This window comes from Phyllopteryx taeniolatus, chromosome 5 (assembly GCF_024500385.1).
Source record: "Phyllopteryx taeniolatus isolate TA_2022b chromosome 5, UOR_Ptae_1.2, whole genome shotgun sequence".
Classification (NCBI taxonomy): Eukaryota; Metazoa; Chordata; class Actinopteri; order Syngnathiformes; family Syngnathidae; genus Phyllopteryx; species Phyllopteryx taeniolatus.
In genome coordinates, this window is record NC_084506.1 from 8867210 (window position 1) to 8886355 (window position 19146).

General features: G+C 42.0%; 4 protein-coding genes across 8 annotated transcripts; 1 reads left to right on the plus strand and 3 right to left on the minus strand.

Annotated features, from left to right (window-relative positions):
- Window positions 1–28: 28 nt before the first annotated feature.
- Window positions 29–9715, minus strand: slc15a5 (solute carrier family 15 member 5). 3 transcript variants are annotated; one of them, XM_061772831.1, is made up of 10 exons: window positions 9416–9715; window positions 3993–4416; window positions 3531–3753; window positions 3055–3224; window positions 2724–2944; window positions 2457–2643; window positions 2081–2269; window positions 1445–1576; window positions 1251–1359; window positions 29–366 (listed from the first exon to the last, which is right to left on the minus strand). In XM_061772831.1, exons 1-10 carry the CDS (start codon window positions 9713–9715, stop codon window positions 225–227), a joined length of 2097 nt encoding a protein of 698 aa, XP_061628815.1. In that variant the 3' UTR covers window positions 29–224. The 3 variants fall into 3 exon arrangements, with proteins under 3 accessions (XP_061628815.1, XP_061628814.1, XP_061628816.1); XM_061772830.1 differs by having other exon boundaries at window positions 3993–4419; XM_061772832.1 differs by lacking the exons at window positions 29–366; window positions 1251–1359 and having other exon boundaries at window positions 2081–2313; window positions 3993–4419.
- Window positions 5653–8697, plus strand: LOC133477751 (coiled-coil domain-containing protein 34-like). Of its 2 annotated transcripts, none has more exons than XM_061772836.1 (7): window positions 5653–5935; window positions 6240–6501; window positions 6628–6748; window positions 7248–7355; window positions 7460–7618; window positions 7680–7806; window positions 8281–8697. In XM_061772836.1, the coding sequence occupies exons 2-7, from the start codon at window positions 6257–6259 to the stop codon at window positions 8418–8420; spliced, it is 900 nt and encodes a 299-aa protein (XP_061628820.1). In that variant the 5' UTR covers window positions 5653–5935; window positions 6240–6256; the 3' UTR covers window positions 8421–8697. The 2 variants fall into 2 exon arrangements, with proteins under 2 accessions (XP_061628820.1, XP_061628821.1); XM_061772837.1 differs by lacking the exon at window positions 5653–5935 and adding an exon at window positions 5988–6035.
- hdhd5 (haloacid dehalogenase like hydrolase domain containing 5) lies at window positions 9047–13171 on the minus strand. Its single transcript, XM_061772835.1, has 9 exons — window positions 13102–13171; window positions 12859–12944; window positions 11841–12038; window positions 11645–11757; window positions 11346–11439; window positions 11095–11128; window positions 10607–10781; window positions 10354–10542; window positions 9047–10263 (listed from the first exon to the last, which is right to left on the minus strand). Exons 1-9 carry the CDS (start codon window positions 13133–13135, stop codon window positions 9903–9905), a joined length of 1284 nt encoding a protein of 427 aa, XP_061628819.1. The 5' UTR covers window positions 13136–13171; the 3' UTR covers window positions 9047–9902.
- Window positions 13172–13485: 314 nt separating this feature from the next.
- ccdc77 (coiled-coil domain containing 77) lies at window positions 13486–18677 on the minus strand. Of its 2 annotated transcripts, none has more exons than XM_061772833.1 (12): window positions 18561–18677; window positions 17426–17472; window positions 17039–17231; window positions 16804–16946; window positions 15988–16084; window positions 15663–15747; window positions 15389–15480; window positions 15163–15311; window positions 14783–15074; window positions 14561–14686; window positions 13947–14099; window positions 13486–13836 (listed from the first exon to the last, which is right to left on the minus strand). In XM_061772833.1, the coding sequence occupies exons 2-12, from the start codon at window positions 17458–17460 to the stop codon at window positions 13690–13692; spliced, it is 1512 nt and encodes a 503-aa protein (XP_061628817.1). In that variant the 5' UTR covers window positions 17461–17472; window positions 18561–18677; the 3' UTR covers window positions 13486–13689. The 2 variants fall into 2 exon arrangements, with proteins under 2 accessions (XP_061628817.1, XP_061628818.1); XM_061772834.1 differs by having other exon boundaries at window positions 15389–15477; window positions 18561–18651.
- Between the last annotated feature and the right edge of the window lie 469 nt (window positions 18678–19146).

The following is a 19146-nucleotide window of genomic DNA, read 5'->3' on the forward strand; positions in this document are numbered from 1 at the left end:
GTGCATTGTTTCAATAAAAATCAGACCATCATATTTTGTTTTATTGTTCTATGCTATTTATAGTAGCAGTTTTATATACAGCATACTCTTATTTGAATATACAAATGTAGCCCTAAGACACAATACGCAGCCCACAGTTCTCGGCAAATCATGACAAAACGACCAAAGTACATTCGAGTTGACAGCAGCAGCGAGCAGAGCGTCGAGGTGACTTTGAAAGGCTGTCAGATGATGGAGTCGCAGGACTTGTTTGTGTACGACTGGTCCATGGTGTCATAGTACCGCAGGCATCCTTTGTACTGAAGAAGCTTCTCCGCGAGTGGGCTGACGGTCAGCGCTTTACCCCGCGCGCTCAGATCCATGTACCTGAGAAAGGAAAACGCAATTTACAAGGTTTAAAAAAACAACAACAACAAATGTCAATACATTAAATACAGAGCATCACAACTTCCTTTTGCAACAAATGCCAGCATAAAACCGCCATCATTTTGATAACATAATGACATCAAGGATTTCACGGAATTCGCCATTTCATACACATACATGCTGCATATACAGTATTATGAAGCACTTTTTAGTACCTGTATGTCCCACAAAGACTCATAAAAGAGACTCATCCATGCTTTCATGCTCAGAACTGGACTTCCCAACAACTGCTTGAAACATTTGACTCTCATTCAGAATGCTGCTGTTCGGGTTCTAACCCGAAACTAAGTCTTGGCAGTTGTTGAGTTGAGGAGGATTCTACTTTCTGAGGGAATCGAGGGCCAGCATGTGGGACAGTCCGGCCATTTGTCGCCCCCCCATGCAAAAAAAGAGGCCCGAAATGTGGACATTTTGAATCCAGATTTAAAAAAAACAAAACATTTTTTCTCTCATAATGAAACCTTATTGCTATTGTGTTATATTATATTCATCGTCTCAAATATATGTCGACGTTTTATTATTGTCTTTTATGTATTACATACAGGACTTTGTAAAGTTGATATTGTACTCATTTATATTGTAGCTTTCATAATGTAAAGTATTGTACAGGTATGTGCTTTTAGCATGTTTCCATGAAGGGAAGGTGATTGTCCCATTCGACCATTTACTCAAAGGTGCCTCAATGACATATTGGGAATCTTTTTTTCTTCAAACTATTATGAGTTTAGTGCCCTCTGTGATACTACGATTTCTTGCAAGTAGACCTGATGACAGTATATTTGTTACTTTTGTGGTATTCCCAGTAATGTGAGGTAATACAGTACCTGTGTGATATACTCCAATACACCAAAGTATTCATCGCCATCAGCGTGGCCATTAAGAAAAAGAATCTCTCCAGATTCCCGTCATGCAGGACACTTGGATAAAAGGAACCTGCGGTCAAGCATTGTGCTGTATTAAATGGCAATTCATTCCACCTTAAAGGATTGAAAGCACTTTTTTTTTTTTTTTTTAAAACCTCCAGACACGAAGTAGACCAACTGAATGCAGATGGCTCCTAGGAAGCAGCCTCCCCCGTAGGACAGTGTGAGAAAGTGCAGCGAGATTCCTCGGATGTGTCTGGGGGTCAGCTGGAAAGAGATCAGGGAACCTGCCGTAGAAAGCAGAAATCATCGCTGGAATAATATATGACATCATATATTGGAGTCCCTGCAAAAGGAAATCCATAGTAGTAATACAAATGGTAATACAATTTCTCTTCACAATCAAGATCATTTAGCTTTAGACGCAAAATGAGTTTGTTGCACTTTGTGCTCTGTGTCAAGATTGAATGGTTTAAAGAGTATCAGCTTACTGATGAGCTGACGGGGCCGGATTTGCCACGGAGTTCTAAAATGACTCAGAACTGCCAAAATACCATCTTCAAACATGTACGGCTCATTGCCCTTGCCTTGGCAAAAGACTCAGCAGTTGTTTTTTTTTTTTTTTTTTTAAACAAGCACTCCTAAAACTCTCGACCAAATACACAGCACTTTACACCTACTTTAACAGATCTTCCGACCTTTTGGGGATTGTTGGCATTGTTAGAAGAACCCTTCTGATTTTGAAAAAACCTGTCGAAAAAGTCCCCACACTGGTTCTGCCTTCCACTCACATGCCGGAGTGACCAGAGCCTCAGCCAGTCCGAGTAGGATGTACTGCGGAGCCAGCTGGAAACACGGCATGGACGATACTTGCAGAACCTTCCCGGAGAGGCTTTGCTCCACCAGGGGGAAAGCCTTCCTGTGCAGCTCAGATAAACCCGACGCCAGGACGGACAGAGCTGCACACGCGTGTCCCAGAGCTGCAAGGGGAGGATTAGATAGGGTGGGCTGATGAGACAGGGGGCTGCAGAATGGGAGTTATAAGACAAGTCATTTCAAGAGAGAAAAGGGGAGGACAGCAGAGGTAGAAGAAAGAGAGACATATTTAGATGAAGATGTTGAAACGACGTGCTGCATCGTGAGCGGTGTGCAGAGGGAAATACTCACTGATGACTCTTGTGGGCGCGAGTGGAGTTTTTGCCATGGAGAGCGAGCAGCTGTTGACGCACTCAATCAGCGGGGCCAATACGAGCAGAGGTAAAATGCTGATGACGTTCATGGCGCCGATGGGCAACAGGACGTCACTCAGGTGAAGGTTGGAGTTCATCGTCTGGATGTAGTATCCCGAGGGGATCTGCGTGGAAACACAGAAATGATCGGCTTTGGTACTTTGCAGTCGGGACGCTCCAGACCGTAGATCCCCCGGTGACTTGCCTGAGTGACACAGGCTCTGTAGAGCAGTTGGAGTCCATAAAGAGGGAAGAGGTTGGCCAAGACTTTGACGTTCTCCACGTGAGTCTCGCTGTACCGGCCGCCGTTGTTCTCCTTCGCCCGGTCCAACCAAGATGGCACATCTCCGCTGAGGTGGCGATAGTGAAGGCAGCACATCTTGAGGGAGTTCAAGAAAACTCCAAGCGTCGTCAGTAAGGATCCGCCTTTTGACAGAAACCAAAAGAGATTGGTCTGAGGTGCTGGACGGGCCAAAATTAACGTTTACCAAAAAGCAGTAAGAATATTGACACAGTGATACGGTGTGTACTTTTACCTTTCTTGGGTTTGTAGGTGAGTTTGTTGCGCATCATGTGTATGGCAATGAGTGCCAGCAGTGCAGACGTAAAGGGGATTAGGAAACCCAGATTTTTGGCCACAGATTGCTGGATGTAAGCAATACCCAGAAACACAACAGTGGAATTCAGGTTAACCAACCAGTAGAACCTAAACATAATGAAAACAAATATCAGAGAAGTCTTTCAAGTCATTCTTCTTTATCGTTTGCCAGCATCCGGCTAAAATTCGTAAAAAGGTTCAGATCTTAATCATATTTTAATCGTCTTTTAGGTGAAGAAAAATACAATAAATCCCCAGACGAACCAGCTGAATGTCATATTTGTACAATAATGAGCTAATAATGAAAGTATTCTCTTCTTCTGCCCACTAAGCGATGCATTCTATTGAGTTACAGTATCAATTGTAACCCAGTCAACGCGTGTTCCAATCATGTATCGTCGATGCATCACATACCAGTTGAAGAAGCCCAGTAGCTGGTATTGATTGTAGTTCTGCAGGCTGTATGCTCCCAAGGGGCACAGGATGGCCCGGATGCCGCCAATGCCCAGCGCGGCAGCCAGGAGGCCGGTGTAGAACAGGGCCTGCTGCTCTTGAGGTTCCAACTTGTGACTCATGTGATGAGTGTCCGTGTAAAAATCTTCGAAAGGGAACGCGACCACAGGCAACATGGCCGTGCCTGCGGAAAGCGGGACGACGCGGTCGTTATATTTGCGGGATAGACCCTAACCAAACATGGGCTGAAGTATTTATTGGACGTATGAATAACGAATGTTTTGCACGGCTAAACGATAGCTCATTTGTCCGTGTGTTGTTCTTTGAGTGAATTTCAGTTTTTGTTTTTTACAGTACCGTCAAAGTTGCAGTGAACCCTTGCATACAAAGACACACGGAAAAGAAACTTCCACTGTGTCTTACCAAAGAAATGGAGGAAAGTGCACACGTAGAGCACCTTGGTTCTTCCTAGGCAGGTTTCGGCGAACCAGCCAACCAGCACAGGGGTGAGGGTGCTGGCCCCTATGAAGCACAAGTTGACCGTGGCAGCCATGTAGTTGTCGTAGCCCAGCTTCACGGTGCAAAAGAGAATCATGTTGCATACAATGCCGAAAAATGTGAATCTTTCACACAGCTCCACCAGCAGAACACAAATGATGACTTGGAGCTTCTTGCGGCTCCCCGGTGATGCTCTCCGGTCCGGATGAGGTGTCTTGGAGAGCCGCCGTTGGTGGCGTTTGCCGTCTGGCAGTCTCTGAACTTCTCCCGCCACCATCCCGCCTGCAAACTGATGGATGGGATGGATGTGCTCTGTGAAGTTGCAGAGCTCTGAATGTGAAGAACAGGCCTTCTAGGAGAGGAGGAGGGTTCGCGTCAGGGGCTGGGCTGAGTGGACATGCACATAACAACTGCGTTCTGCACGTGCTGGGGGTTGATTACCCTCTCCTTTTATTACCTTACCGATTAAGTGTGTCAGACAATTGGCTGAAGTGATAGATGGACACAATTTAGAGAGCAGTCTAGAAATAGTTCTGTGATTACAAACAAAATACAAACATTTCCGTTGGAAAAGTTTCTCGACAGTCTTTACGTGTAAACTTCATTTAAACTTTGAAAGATTGCACGAAACATGGGAACACACGTTCGGTGTTGATGTGCTCTTAAGAACTTGACAAATAAAGCAGACCACGCACTTAAACACAACAACGATCACACATTAGAAGCGCTCAGCGTAATACCGCAACTCTTTGTGAAAACAGTCCAAGCTCATTTTGGCACACCTGCTGTATTTCGGCTGATGATGTTAAGTGCGAGTGAGGCACAGGGCGCGCACGTAAACACCAAGCAGGCCCGTATACCCGGCGCTTGGGTGAAGATGAAACGAGATAGCAGGTTTGTGAAAGGTTTCAAATGCAGATGATTTATTGCAAATATAGAATCGTTTCTATTTGTAAAGACAATATTGCTGTAGCATGCAGTGCCGTAGGACTGACTTGCAGTGGATATGAAAAGTCTACACATCCCATATTTGTGATATAAGTGAGACACCGATAAATCATTTAAAAAAAAAAAAATAATCCAAAATTTAAAAAATTCCACCATTAATATGACCTATAACCTATACAACTCAATTGAAGAAAAACTGAGCTAATGAGAGATGGCTCGGGCATCTGATAGATAGATTAGATAGATAAATAGATTAGATTGATAGATAGATAGATGAACCCTGAAGTGTTCTGATTGTCTATGAACAAAAGTGACTGTGCAAAAGTCACTTTTGGTCAGGAAGGACCATTTGACACTAACATGTCAAAGGGTCTAAAAAATATACATTTAAGCACGTATAATATAAATTATAGTATTTGTATTAGGTTTTAAGAAAGCACACATAACATAGGCTCAATGACTACACTACAAAAACAAATCTTTGTATAGTGACTATTCTCTCACAACGATGTTAAGCTAGCGGCATTACAGCAGCAAACAGCCATTTCGGTTTCGCTCTTACTTTGAAACTAACAATTGTACCACCTCCGGTGGCGGACCCCGGCTTGACGATTGTCATACGGCAGCTGGTCAATTGTATCATCACATTTGCGCAAATCACGTGAATTATAATAATAATACGATAGCATTCTACAAATGCATAACAAATTAGTAACTGTTCAATGCACTCAAATGATAAAGATGAGCATATTTCCTCAAACAATAAATGACTGTGGCCCTTTAAACAATCTAACTGCAGTCGTCATGGTTACAAAACGGCGTGGAGTATAGAGCTGGTGCATCATGGGAAACAGTTGTTCGAGAACGCGAATATGAAAGAAGGAAATGCACACAAGTTCCCATTCAGCCCTACTATAAAGGTAAGAAAGAGGGGATTTATTCACATATTGTTTTTAGCGCCTCGTCGACGAAACAAAGAGAGGAAATGTTCATAAACCGTACCGTGAGTCTATAACTTAGGCAAGTTGTAACATCTCGGTGCTAACATCGTTAGCCGAGCCTAGCTAACCAATGAGCGTGTGTTTCCAGTAGCTTTGAGATGCCGCGATAAACGTTGTTGTTACTCAAGTACAATTGAAGAGATCACTGACAGTACAAAAGAGTCAAAACTGTTCTCCAAAAGGCAAACCGCTTTGATGTGCATTTGTTTTGTTCCGGCTGCAGAGATCGATCGACTAGTAATGTCTGGTTGGTGGCTGCCGAGCTCCCCAGCCTTTGCGTCCGAGGACTTCAGCTCGACGCCTCTCAAGCAAAATGAGAGAAAACACGTCCACGTATCGGAATACCCGATAGACGACGACGTCCTACCTGAGGACGACGACACGTACTCCTTGCTGTCCCCCATCTACCATGACAGCTACGAGAGCGATGAAGACGACGACGACCTCAGTACTACTACTACTACTACTACTCAACAACCGCTCAGGTATTACCTGAGTCTATATATGTCACGAGACATACAGAAATCATACGAAATGTACTAAAAGTCATTCTGACGCTGTGTTTGCTTCAATTATTATTATTATAATTATTATTATTTTTTTTTTTAAAGATGTGAGCGACAGAATCCCACCTCGGGGCAGATCGAACCTGAAGCCCTCAGTCCATGGGAAGTGTGGCTGGTCAACAAAGCAAAAGAAGACCAGCTTAAAATGAAAAAGAAAACCGAGGAGGCAAGTGGACGAGGAGTTTAATCATTGTACACGCTCTTGCTGTGTGTCTCATACTAACTCGTCGTTCAGAGTTAGTTAACTGCCTCACATTTGGTCGTGATGTCCAGGTTTGTATGTTTTCCCCACGCTTGCCTGGGTTTTCTTTGGGTACTCTGGTTTCCTCCCACGTCGCAAAAACACGCATGTTAGGTTAATAGAAGACCGTAAATTGACCATAGGTGTGAATGTGAATAGTGGTTTATCTGTGCGCTATGATTGGCTGGTTACCAGTCCAGTGCACACATACCCCGCCTCTCGTCCAAAGTCGGGTAGAATAGGCTCCAGCTCACCAGTGACCCTCATGACGACGAGCCTACGGAAAATGGATGCGTAACCAGACAGTATGGGGCGTCCATTTCACAGGAGACGCGATTTGAGCGTATTATTTTTTGAGCATGAAGATTTTTGTAGTTTATTTTTTGCATTTGCTGTGATTAAACCACAATGTCCTTTTAACCAGGTGCTTTTACTCAAGGGGAAAAAAGAACAAGAAGAAATGCAACGTAAACAGAAAAAGGTCATGGAGGAAAAAAAGATTAGAGACTGGCAGCAGCTGAAAAGAGAACGGGTAGAAAACTAGTCCACAATTCACAAGAACAAATTGTAATTTCTAATTATTTTATCCAATAGAACAAAAAATGCTTGGACGATATCATGTTTTTGTATTCCAAGGAAAGACACGATCAGCTTCTAAAAATCAGCAGAGAAGCAGCAGAGGTGCAGCGTCGACAGGAAAAACAAAGAGAGACGGAACAAAAAGCTCAACAGAAGTACAAGGACTGGCTTCAGAAAAAAAACCAAGAGAGGATAGAAAGGGAAATGAAGCAAAAAGTAAGTAAGACCCGTTTTTTTTAAAACGTCATTTGCACTCATGAGAATCTTCTTCTAACAGGAGGAAGCAAGTCTGAGGGAAGAGCAGGAGAAAGAGCGCCGGAGGAAGGCAGAGGAGAACTTCAAGCAATGGCTGGCAAAAAACAATGAGAAATGGAAAGCAAGTCCAAAAGCACCTCATTATTCAAGTGAGTGCGATCTGAACTGGCAGTTAGCAACTACAATTGTCTGTGGGGTGCATCTCAAATCAATTACAAAACTTCACGTAATGTATTTGTTGAGTTCAATTCAAAAACTCAGAGTCACTACACAAAGTCAACTATTTTATACTTGTGGGATTATTTTGATGAGTTTAGCTTAAGGCTAACAAATTCACATTGTACTGCCTCCAAGAGATGAGAATATTACATAAGTAAAAAAAAAATAAAATAATCATACGGAAATGATGTTGGAAATGCCCTTCCGAAAAGTAGTTTATTGCGTTGAATGACTGTATAATTTATAAGTTTCACTTTTGGAATTGCAATGCTGAAATACAGTGAACTCCCCTAAGAGTATTCTAATTTACACCTGCACACCGATGTATGACGTTTGCTCGCAGTGGATAGTGGTTCAAGATTTGTATTTCTGGGTAAGCTGCGAGTGTTATATCTTTGCTGCAGGTCCCTGCAGATTCCACCCACCACCCAGCTTTTACAACCCGATCCCATGGAAGCCGATTTACACGCCCCCTCCGGAAACATCTCCCAAAAACACACCCAGCAAGAAGCCTCAGAAGCAAAAAAAAAAAAGGACAGCATAGCAGAGCCTTCACAATCACAAACTCGACACTGACGGTGCTTCATCGAACTCGACTGTAAATCAACTTGGACCTATTAATGCCTCTAGGACGCCACAACATGATTGTCATGTATGAAAAGTATTATTTATTTTTTTCATTGTTTTAATTAAGTTAAACAATTTAATTGCTTGTTTTAACGTTGGAATTTTTGAATGTGATTCTTGATTATTTTGACAGTTTCCATGTAACATTTGTTCACCCAGAGCCTTTTTCCATTAATTAAAAGTTTTGAACGCTATATTTTTTTTGTATTTGGTGCACAAGTGATGAATACAGTTGCATTTCACAGCTTTGTTGAGGCCACAAATCGAATGGTGGGTATTACAATTCAATGCGTCATAATGCAGAGATTTTGGATAACCCTAACTTCATGAAAGGGTTCCAACAATTAGAAACACTGGATCTCAGAAGATGTAAAATAACCAAGTGCAGGTGTGTGTAATGAAGAACAGGACCCAAGTCTGTTTTTTGCATGCTGTCCTCTGTGGAACGTTTGACATTCAGCAGTTATGCTAGCTGATAGTGGCTGCCGAGGGAATTAAAGCAACAAGTCCCAACACGCATGAAGCCCACTGCCACACTCGGAATGTATGAACTACATTGACCAATGTGTTTAATGTCTTTTTCAAAATCACTGAAAGTGACAAATCAACAATCAGAAATGTCCTTTCAAAGGTTTAGTAATAACATATATAAACGTTATGCAAGATAATATCACCAAACAGTTGACTAAACTCAAAATGACTGTTGAGCCTGTATGCGTAACTGCGGCAACACAATCATGCAAAAATGACGTTTGTGGAGATAATAAAATACATCTTCGTTCAGATTAGTTAGTGTGTCTGAATGTAGGAAAACTGCATATAAATCCATGGCTGTTATAACAATTCTGATGTAAACTGGGCGGCACAAAGGTAAGTAACCACATTTGTCACAGAGCGTGGCGGTTTACTCACCTGGCGTCTGTGCAGGCGTTGCGGTTTCAGGTTCTTCTCCAGCGACAGTGTAAATGTTAGTGAGAATGGTTTTCTTGTCTCTATATGTGGCATGACTGTAAATGTCAGGAGAGGATCCAGCTCCACATCACATTGATGTGCAAACATGAAATGTAGTGAAGAGGAAGACTGCAGCGGCAGCACGAGTGCTCGAGTGCTCACACTATCTACCTCACAGTTCTGAGGTTTGGGGTTGAAATCTTTACATTGATCTATTGGGTAAATATAAATCATCTTATGCATCTGATTTCCGAAATCCATCAAAGAGCTGTTTTTGTCAGTTTGTGTTGTTTTAGTCTGGATTGAGTTTGGGAGTAGTGGCAGTAGTAGTAATAACTCTCATATGGCCAAGTTTGCTTTAAAATGTGAAAAAGAGGATATTGTTGTTTTGTTTGTAAAAAATATACCCTTGTGTTTCGACCTCTTAACGTCATTCATCATGGGCCAACTAATCCAGGGGCCATCCCTCCTGCTGGAACACCAACTCTACGGCGTCTTTGACATCCTGCACCACGTAGGTCGGCTGTGTAAGGCTGGGGTCAAAGCAAAAGTCCCTGTGGCCGTGGAAGATGCGCTGCTCGGTTACCGTGTGCGCCGTGTCCGACGGCAGCGCCTCCTCTTTGCTGTAAACTCCTGTACACACCAGAATGGAGTGGCACGCCTCGGGCAGATCCCCACTTGCCCCAAACACACCGGGCGCGCCGCCCAATTCCGTCGACGTCGTTTTAGAGGCCTCGAGAGAATTACGAGCAGCCCGGAGGTAGCGGTTGTAGAGATTGGCGCCGTATATGTCAGCCATGGGGTTATCACTACCGAGAAGAGGTGATATACGGTACATGCGTAAATCCGTTTGGAATAACAAACGTGTGGCCCAAAAATGCAAGGACGGAGTCGCTCACCCTATTGCGTACAGTCTCCTCACAGGTGTGGCCCATCCAAGTCTCTCAGCCTGCTTCCTGATCAGCAGCTCCGCATAATTATAAGTCACTACGCTGGGTTTACCAATCAGAGCCTCGTATTTGAGGTCATGACCCGTCAACTTCTTGTACAGGCTCTCCAAGCACAGCAGAAACATACCGTGTCCAAACCTGTTAGGGAACCACAACATGAGCTATAATTCAGGAAAAAGAACAGCACTTTTTTTTCCTCCACCTGGGATTCTTGGCCTCAGCCATCCACAGCAGGTCCATGTTACAGGCCAGCAACGGAATGTGAGGATACTGCACAGAATTCCAATTCCTGTCTGGCTTTCCGTTTGTTAGGAGGACATCAACAATAAGCTGGAGGTTGGTCTCCCATCTAATTGGCTCACCAAATAAGATGACAGCTATAAAGATAAGTGGGGAAAGTGGAAAAACTGTCAAATAAATTAAAATGTACAGGACAGGTGCATCTCAACGAATTAGAATTATTGGATAAAACATAATTTCAGTAGTTCAACTTAAAAAGGGACATTCATATAAATTCACTACACATTTGTAATATAAAGATACAAGGTTGGAACTGGCCTGGTGAAAAGTATTGCCCAACGTATTTGTTCAATCTTAAGTTTTGGACTGAAATAGATCAACTTTCCTATGACCTGTACTGTATGCATTTCATTTTTCTTTTTTTAAACACACATGCATGTACAAACATACCATCTATTGGCCGTAAACCTTCAGTTGGAAGAATCTGTGAGACAAGATGTAAGTATTCAACAACATTAGTGACTAGTTATCCTCACATTGCATTGACGGTCATCCGCTCATCTAGCACAGCAGCACCATCGAAATACATCCAGTCCAGAACAAGAGCGCCAATCCAAGTTGTGCTCTTAGATTGGCTCACATTTAATTGTGATGGTGTACCCAAACATGTTTGTCGTTTGTGTGCAGCTAAATAAACTCACACCGTCTTTTGGTCTTCTGTTGTGATCCACTATATCAAGTAGAGGATAGCCCTTTCTGAGATTATCTATGGTGACAACATTCTGGAAGCCCAGCCTGAAGTTTAGTAGGTTAAGGCAATCACGGGTCACCTTTAGTTAGTAACAATTACAGAAATCGACAAAACAAACAGATAGCGGAGGGTCCGACGTTATTCAAAGTTTGAAGAGCAGAGTGGACGCACAGTAAATAAACAGCGCATGAACACAGTGAGGTCGCCTCGGTCATACGGAGCGTGAGCCGCTGATTTGAAACAGGATACATGTGAGCCACCTCTTCAACAGGACCTTGTCCTGACACCAGCACGCACATTTGGTGAAACTGGGAGAACATTCGCAAAGGACTGTGGGACAGCATCACCTGGTCTGGTGACACCTGAGGTCGAAGGCACAAAGAAACAGGAACAAGATGGCTACGAATGGGCTAATGCGACATTGAAAAAAATTGGGTTCCCCTACCTCCACTTCAAGCAGATGCGAAAGATGCTCCGCTTTGGTCTGCCGCACGCAGTTTCCGGCATTGGTGACAAACACCACAGGTACTTTGTATTTGCCCTGGTGGTCCACGAGGTTCCTGAAACACTGCTTGGCCGCAGGGATGGGTGTCCGACCGCGCACCAGCACGCCATCGATGTCGAAGAGGAGACCGATTGAGCCCTGAGGAGACGGCGAGGCGACAGATAGCAGCAGTAAAATAAGTAAATGTATCGACTGATCGGCCATTTTTGTGGAATTGATTTTGCACAGTTGTCAATTGTCCGATTCGTCGTATGCTCTAGCCCTGCCCTTGGTCGTCATGGTAATGAAAAGCCATACACAAGCCTTTTATTCAGACATCGGGGAACTGTTTTAAATTGTGCAAAATTGCACATGATGTCTATTCACCTCGTATGTCAACTGAAGAAATTGAGGCAAAATAAAGTGTATCGCTCGACCGCAACCAGTCGAGGCACTGTTTGCGGTCTAAAGAACAGATTTACAATATTGTTTATATTGAATTATTAATTCAAAATAACAGTCACATTTACATTAGGATAACCTGCACAAATTAATACGAGTGACAAGGTGTAGATAAATATTAAAAGGACAAAATGGTTATGTTTTGATAGCAGTATTCATACAAGTGTAATGCATTTTAATACTTATTTAACAATATGTTGCAACTACACAAGTGAGGCATAACAAAGGTCTCGGTATATTGCATATAAAGTGAGGGTAGGTCATATGTGAGTATATTTCTGCATTAATAAATAAAAAAAACAATCATTGTTATGACAAAGAATGAGTCATTTTAGTATAGCAACAGCTAATTAAGACTTTGTTACAACAATTGTAAATAAAACTGTAGATAAACTCATTCAATGACTGAGTAGGCCAACTAGTGACGTTGCCATTTCTGCACTTTTCTCCTTTTACCTTCCAGTGAATTATATATATGTAAACAACAACAACAACAACAACTAAAGCGATGACTTACATGGCTGTAATGTCGTCTTGCTGCTCCTTGGCTGCTTGATTCCAACAGCTTCCAGGTACTTTTCAAACAACTTACTCTCTGCATTGCTAGCGTGTTGAAATGCCGCGTGAGACAAAGAAATAAAGAAACATAGAGTCAAGCGAGCTCCAAGCCCAAACAACACTGACGGCCTTTGTTAAGAAAAATAATATATATATATATATTAATGTTGGAATTTGAAGGTAAGGTCGCAAAAAGTTGAACCTTGAATCAGACTGCGGAGTGAGTGAAAGTTCATTCTGGTGCTGTTTAAACCTTTTCCGGTCACGCGTCCAATGACGTCACGCGTTACCCCGGAAACGTACTTTGTATTGGAAGTTTTCATTTTAGGAAAACGAAACCCCGCGAAAGACAACTAAGCTGTTCAAATTGTGTAGACGCTTAATGTGGATTGTTTAGTTATTAGGTAAGATGATGCTGAAACTACACAACAGTTCCATAAAGTGCAGCACGTTGAAATGGTTTGAATCTCAGCTCTTCCAACCAGTGTGGACTTTGCATCTTATTCTCGTACTCCCAAAACAATTTGTCCACAAGTGTAACAGAAAATGGATAATGATTTTCATAAAATCTCATAATCCTGTGTATATCATGTATTTTGTTATGTCCAAAATTGAAATAGACAGTTTTTGATTTAAAAACAACAACAACAACAACATTTATTGGCACAAAATAAACAAGCTGGACTAATAAACAGTACAAAGCACATCGCTTGTGTAAAGCTCACAAAGCTTTATAAGGCGTCCAAAACAAAACAAACAAAACAAAACAAAAACCAATGTGATCCATTCCCTAGCAAAATCTTAGCTCATTTTCCAATCCATAGATCTTGGCTTTTAACATCATCAGATCACTTTGGACCTTCTTCGTCCTGGTATTGCTCTCGCGGACCTCTTGCAGAATAGCTAAGTCCTGGTTGGGCCCAACATTAAGGGTTACCTGGACAATATATACAGAAGTATAGGCTTAAACATACTGTAAATTCACAACTACGCGCCCATTTCTCGGTGTAGAGAAAAGCTCATGTTATTTGTCCCTCAGTCTTTTACCTGTATGAGCTGTTTTTCTATATCTTTGAACTTTTGCCGAAGTTGCCTGAGGTCGGTCTTGAAGCCCTCCACCTCCAAGGTCCTCCTCTTCTCCAACGCCTCATAACGCTGCGTCATCAGCTTAAGACGCTGAGCTACTTTTTCCGAACGCTCCTGTGCGCATCAAACATTAGTAAAGGGACACACGGGAGTCGTTATCAACACAGAGGAAACTTTCGACTCAAAATGCCCGTTAAAGCTCCTATAATTGGGAATTTGATCAAATTTGAAGCAACCAACAGCGAACCTCACAAGAGCTCAGTTTAGCGAGCATCGGGAAGGATTTTCTTTCGCTGCGCTTATTCTGATAAAAAAAAAAAAAAAACTGCCTCAGAGAGGGTGTTAAGCAAAGGCAAATGTCCTCAACGTAAAGTCTGGGGTGTACCCCGCTCCTCGTTCAAAAACCAGCTAGGATAGGCTCACCCGCGAGACTAATTAGGATAAGCAGTACAGAAAATGGATCGATTGATGTTCTGTCATCTGAACAAACCCGAGGTCAGCCAGCATCTAGCAACAGATTGTGTTCGACTGTAAGAAGAAAACACATGAATAGGCGAGCCATTAAACGACCATACCTTAAATATTTCCTTGCCAACCTCACCCTGCTCCCTGGCTTGGGCCAGTTCTGTTTCCAGAGCTACACACTGCTCCCTGTACATCTCTGCCATACGGTGGGCTTGCTTCGCATCCTCCTGCATGGCCTGAAAAGATAAAAGAAACCATATGAAGGCAGTTTCATTTTTAAAACAGGTTTGAAGGGAGGATGTTTAAGCATTGTAAACACCCACTAGACATACCTTAATGTCATCCTTATGTTTCTGCTTATAGTCTTGTTGAGGCTGCGGGCTAAACCGAGTCGGGCTGACCCGAGTCGGGCTGACCCGAGTGGGACTCTCGCCGCTAACGGGCTGCCGTATTCGCCGCACCTCCACACCAGCAGATTTCTTCGGAAGCTTGTGGCGCATGTTCACATCTCCCAGGAGGCGGTCCTTCTCCAACATCCATCTATTTTCCTTCGTCCTTGTGTCAATTTTGAGCTTTGTGAAATCCTGGATGGTTTCGAAGAGCAGATTCTGGGTTCGCTTTAGCCTGTGACGTTGCACAGAAGAAGAAACTAACTCATCTACAGGTTAAGCATGAATGTATTTCAATGTATGGACAGCAATAAAAGTCTCACTTTTCTGTCAAAGCCGAGATGTGACACTGAAATCTCTGTCTGTCCGCCTGCGCTTCCTCTTTTTTAATCTGTCGGTCCTCCTGGAGCGACTCAACCTGCTCTCTGGCCAGCCGGGTTTGTTCCTCCATCTGGGCCTGCAGAGCTTCCACCTGGGGCCACCAAATCAGTAAACACCTTACGAATATGTCTACAACATTTGAATACAGGCAGGAAATGCGGTCCTCACCTGTAGTATTAAAGTATGGTTGTCCGTCTTATATTTTTCCAAAGAATCGCCAGTTCCCAAATCTTCAAATTTACTTTTTTTAATGGACACTGCTAAGAGAGCATGCAAGTGGCACAATAAAAACAACAACAACAACAACAAACAAATAAACATAAAGCATCTACTTCCTTTCGTTTGCGTTTTCTTTACTGGATCAAATTACAACAAAGAACTCATAATTCCACTGTAGCATAACATGACATGAGAAGAAAATGTCACAAAAACATTTTCAGACCTTTACTAGTCACAGTAGGTTTTAAATGTGTTGGCCTGAGATTGAGATTCTCCCCCGACTCCTGGTTCTTCTGTTTGACAGTCACCTAGTTATAATATTTGAAACAATTAGTTTTTCCAACTTATTTGTAGAAAAAAAAAATCACAGTTTAGAAACCCGAAGTAACAATGGCATGGTTACAACTACACAACATGACTACCTACTTTATCAAGATCAATGCAGGAGCTGCAGTAAAAACTCGATTACCAAACAACGATGTAATAATAATAATTGTTATTTGAACGATACACTTATCATTATTAATATCTAATATGATGAAGTGTACCTTGTGAGGAGGCTCCCGCAGGAAATATGTGGTCTCTCCATCATCAGTACCCACTAGTGAAAGGAGGTGATTCATTTTCTTTCTGTCCTCCAGCTCTCTGTGCAACAGTAAATAGATGCGAAGATGGTTTTGAGAATTTGAAAAGTGGATCAAGAATAATGATGACCTCACTCCATTTTTGGTTCCCCATTCACTGAAGGATTATTGGGGGGAAAGACTTGGTAATGTTCTTAGCTTTTTAACGATGATAATAATTATGATTCATCTGATGCCGTGCTGTGCACATTAAATGGCAAAGGAAAAAAGTTTTGCAATCTAGTGTCAGATGCCCGCTTCTTTGGGCCAATTTCCAAGCATTTTGTCTGTAGGAGAAGGATCCTTGGAATTTGTCTGATTTCCTCTTCCATTATGGGCATGGGACCTTGATACTTTTCCATGCGTCTTGTTAGGATAGCCAGAGTAATGTGTTTAGATCTTAGGCCACCACTAGCTTTGATTTTATGAGCCTTTTCACAGTCGTCGATGTTACTTGTAATACATGAACTAATAGGACAATGCGGGTTTACACAAACGAATACACAAAACTTTAGAGATGAATGTTCTGTGAAGGAGCAACCAAATACATTTCAATAACCAACGTATGTTTCATTACATCCTTTTTGGTAACGATCTGGATAAGGGTGCATTATATAATATTTCACATGTACAGTCATAATAGTCCATACTTGGTGGAGGTCTGAGTAAATGGTAAATGGACTGCACTTATATAGCGCTTTATTTTGTTTTTGGGTGTTCTTTCGGGTCAGATGCTCCCACCTGATCTTTAGTCTGTCATTTTCTGCATGAAGCCGCAGAGACTGTTCCCTTTCTTGGTAGAGGTACACCTGCATGTCGCTCAGCGCATTCTGCAGCTGTGCAATCTCTTCTTCACGCTGCCGTAAGTCACCCTGTAGCTTATGCTTTCACAAGGTGTTTAAAAAACAAAGACACTGGTTCACAGAGGAACATATGTGTAATGTGCCAGAAACGGTGGCCTGTCTCTTCGGCTTACTTGGTCATCTATGATGCTCTTGTATTTCTCCAAATTCTTCAGCAGTTGTGCCTGCTCTCCCTCACACTGGGCAATCTTGTCCTTGTAGAACTCCACGAGTTCCTTGCTGGGCCGAATGTGAGCTAACCGCTCACTGATGGGAGGAAGTGGGGAATCTGGCTCCTTACCAGAATTATGCTCACACACACAGGATCTGCAAAAAGAAAGACTGTCACTCCTTTGGAGTGGAATACTTCTGCATACTAGTACTAATCCACGGACACAGAAAGATATTCAATGATATAGACCAAATCAAAGCGGGTTAAGACTGAGGGATACAGTAATAGTATGTACTGGACTGAATATCCGACAAAAAAATAAATAAATAAATAAATAAAACAAGCTTACCTGTGTGCCACTGAGGGTTTTTTGGGTGATCCCATCCCAAGACAAAACTACAAATAAAAGAAAATACGTTTCATGGTGTTGACAAATTAAATCAAACTTTATTGATCGTGCAACACAGTTGTAAATGCACAATGCATTGTCAAATGGTTTGGCACCTGTCCAAACATTGGAAATTGAGCCTGGTGAGGAACAGCAGGTGAGTGCTAAACACACAGGCATGCATGTGCGCGCGCACACACATGCTGGCAGGCACGCACGCAAAGACACGCACAAACAGCGAGTGTATATTTGTATTTTTTTAACACAAATGATACTCGGTCATGTGCAAAATATTTTCCAAAAGCAATTGTACTGTAACCTGCAACTTCAACCCTAAAGCCCAATGGAGCTGACTTTGGGCAAGAGGTGGGGTACGCCCTGGATTGGTCACCAGCCAATTGCAGCACAGCAAAATTATATTTACTGTCCACTTGCATATTCTAGTAGGATCAAATACAACAGCTACAGTTTTGGTTGACATCATCAGAATTACTGTACTAATGTTTGTTTATTAGTGTTCATATTGTTGTGGTTAGTTCGTGTATTTATTATTATGTATACTCGTAAAAAAAGTATGATTATAATAGTTTTATATTGTATGATTTTTTTATTTTAAAAATGCTTCTCTATTATTTTGTCTTATTGTCTACTGTATTGTCAAAAATATTAAAACATTAACTAAATCAATGATAATATGATTGTGAGTGCATAAAATGAAATGTTCAGTCGGTAATACCAACCAAGAGGCGTTCAATGCGGTTTAAAGAGGGCGGAGATATAGATTTGTTGCCATGGACCGGGCGCCAGGGGGAGCGGGACTTTTGAATGCTCTTCTGTTTGACATATTATTGATTCATATCATTTCAGATGCTGAACAGGACGCGCATGCCTCTGACAGACATCGACTTTGCAGAGAACTTGTTTTGTACTGAACAGTATCAATGTAAATAAAGAGCATTTCGCGGTAATGTCTAAAGAAAGTGGTAGCGGCCGTCTACATTCATACGTGTCTCAGATAATAATTCCGATGTACAAAAAGTAAAGCATCATGATTAATAAGAGTCATATTAGGACATTACTCGAACATTTCACATACCGCGGTCCTGTTTCGTTGTATTTAAGTGCTGCTCATTGCGATTGTAGCAGTTTGAAACCCGGAAGTTTACGCCTCTTCGTCTTCTTCGGAGTGAAAGGGGGGGGGAGAGATCGTGACCATGATGGGGACTACTTTGCCATCTAGCGGTGGAGAAAAAAAAAACTAGCAACAACCCACAACAATGCGAACAACGGTAGGAAAGCAAAAAGAACGGCAATAATAATAATAATAATAATAATTTACTTTTTTACTTTACTACTAATAATTATGATAACAATACAAATTGTAACATACAGGTCCACTTATTTATATTCGTTTCATCATGCATGGTTGTATTTATTCATTCAACTATTTTCTTCTGTCCCAAATGGTTCTCTAAATCTATTTAGAAAACGTGGGCGAGTAACGGCTATTACTAATAACCTTTCTTCACCCACGTAATAACGTATTACGTATGCTTTTGCTAACTACTATTTCAGTTGTTGAGGATTGTGTAAATTGGACTACTTTAACAGAGAAACGAAAGCAGTTTAGACTTTTGATTAAAAACAAAATCTAAATTTTCGGGCTCTTTGGAGTAGATCAT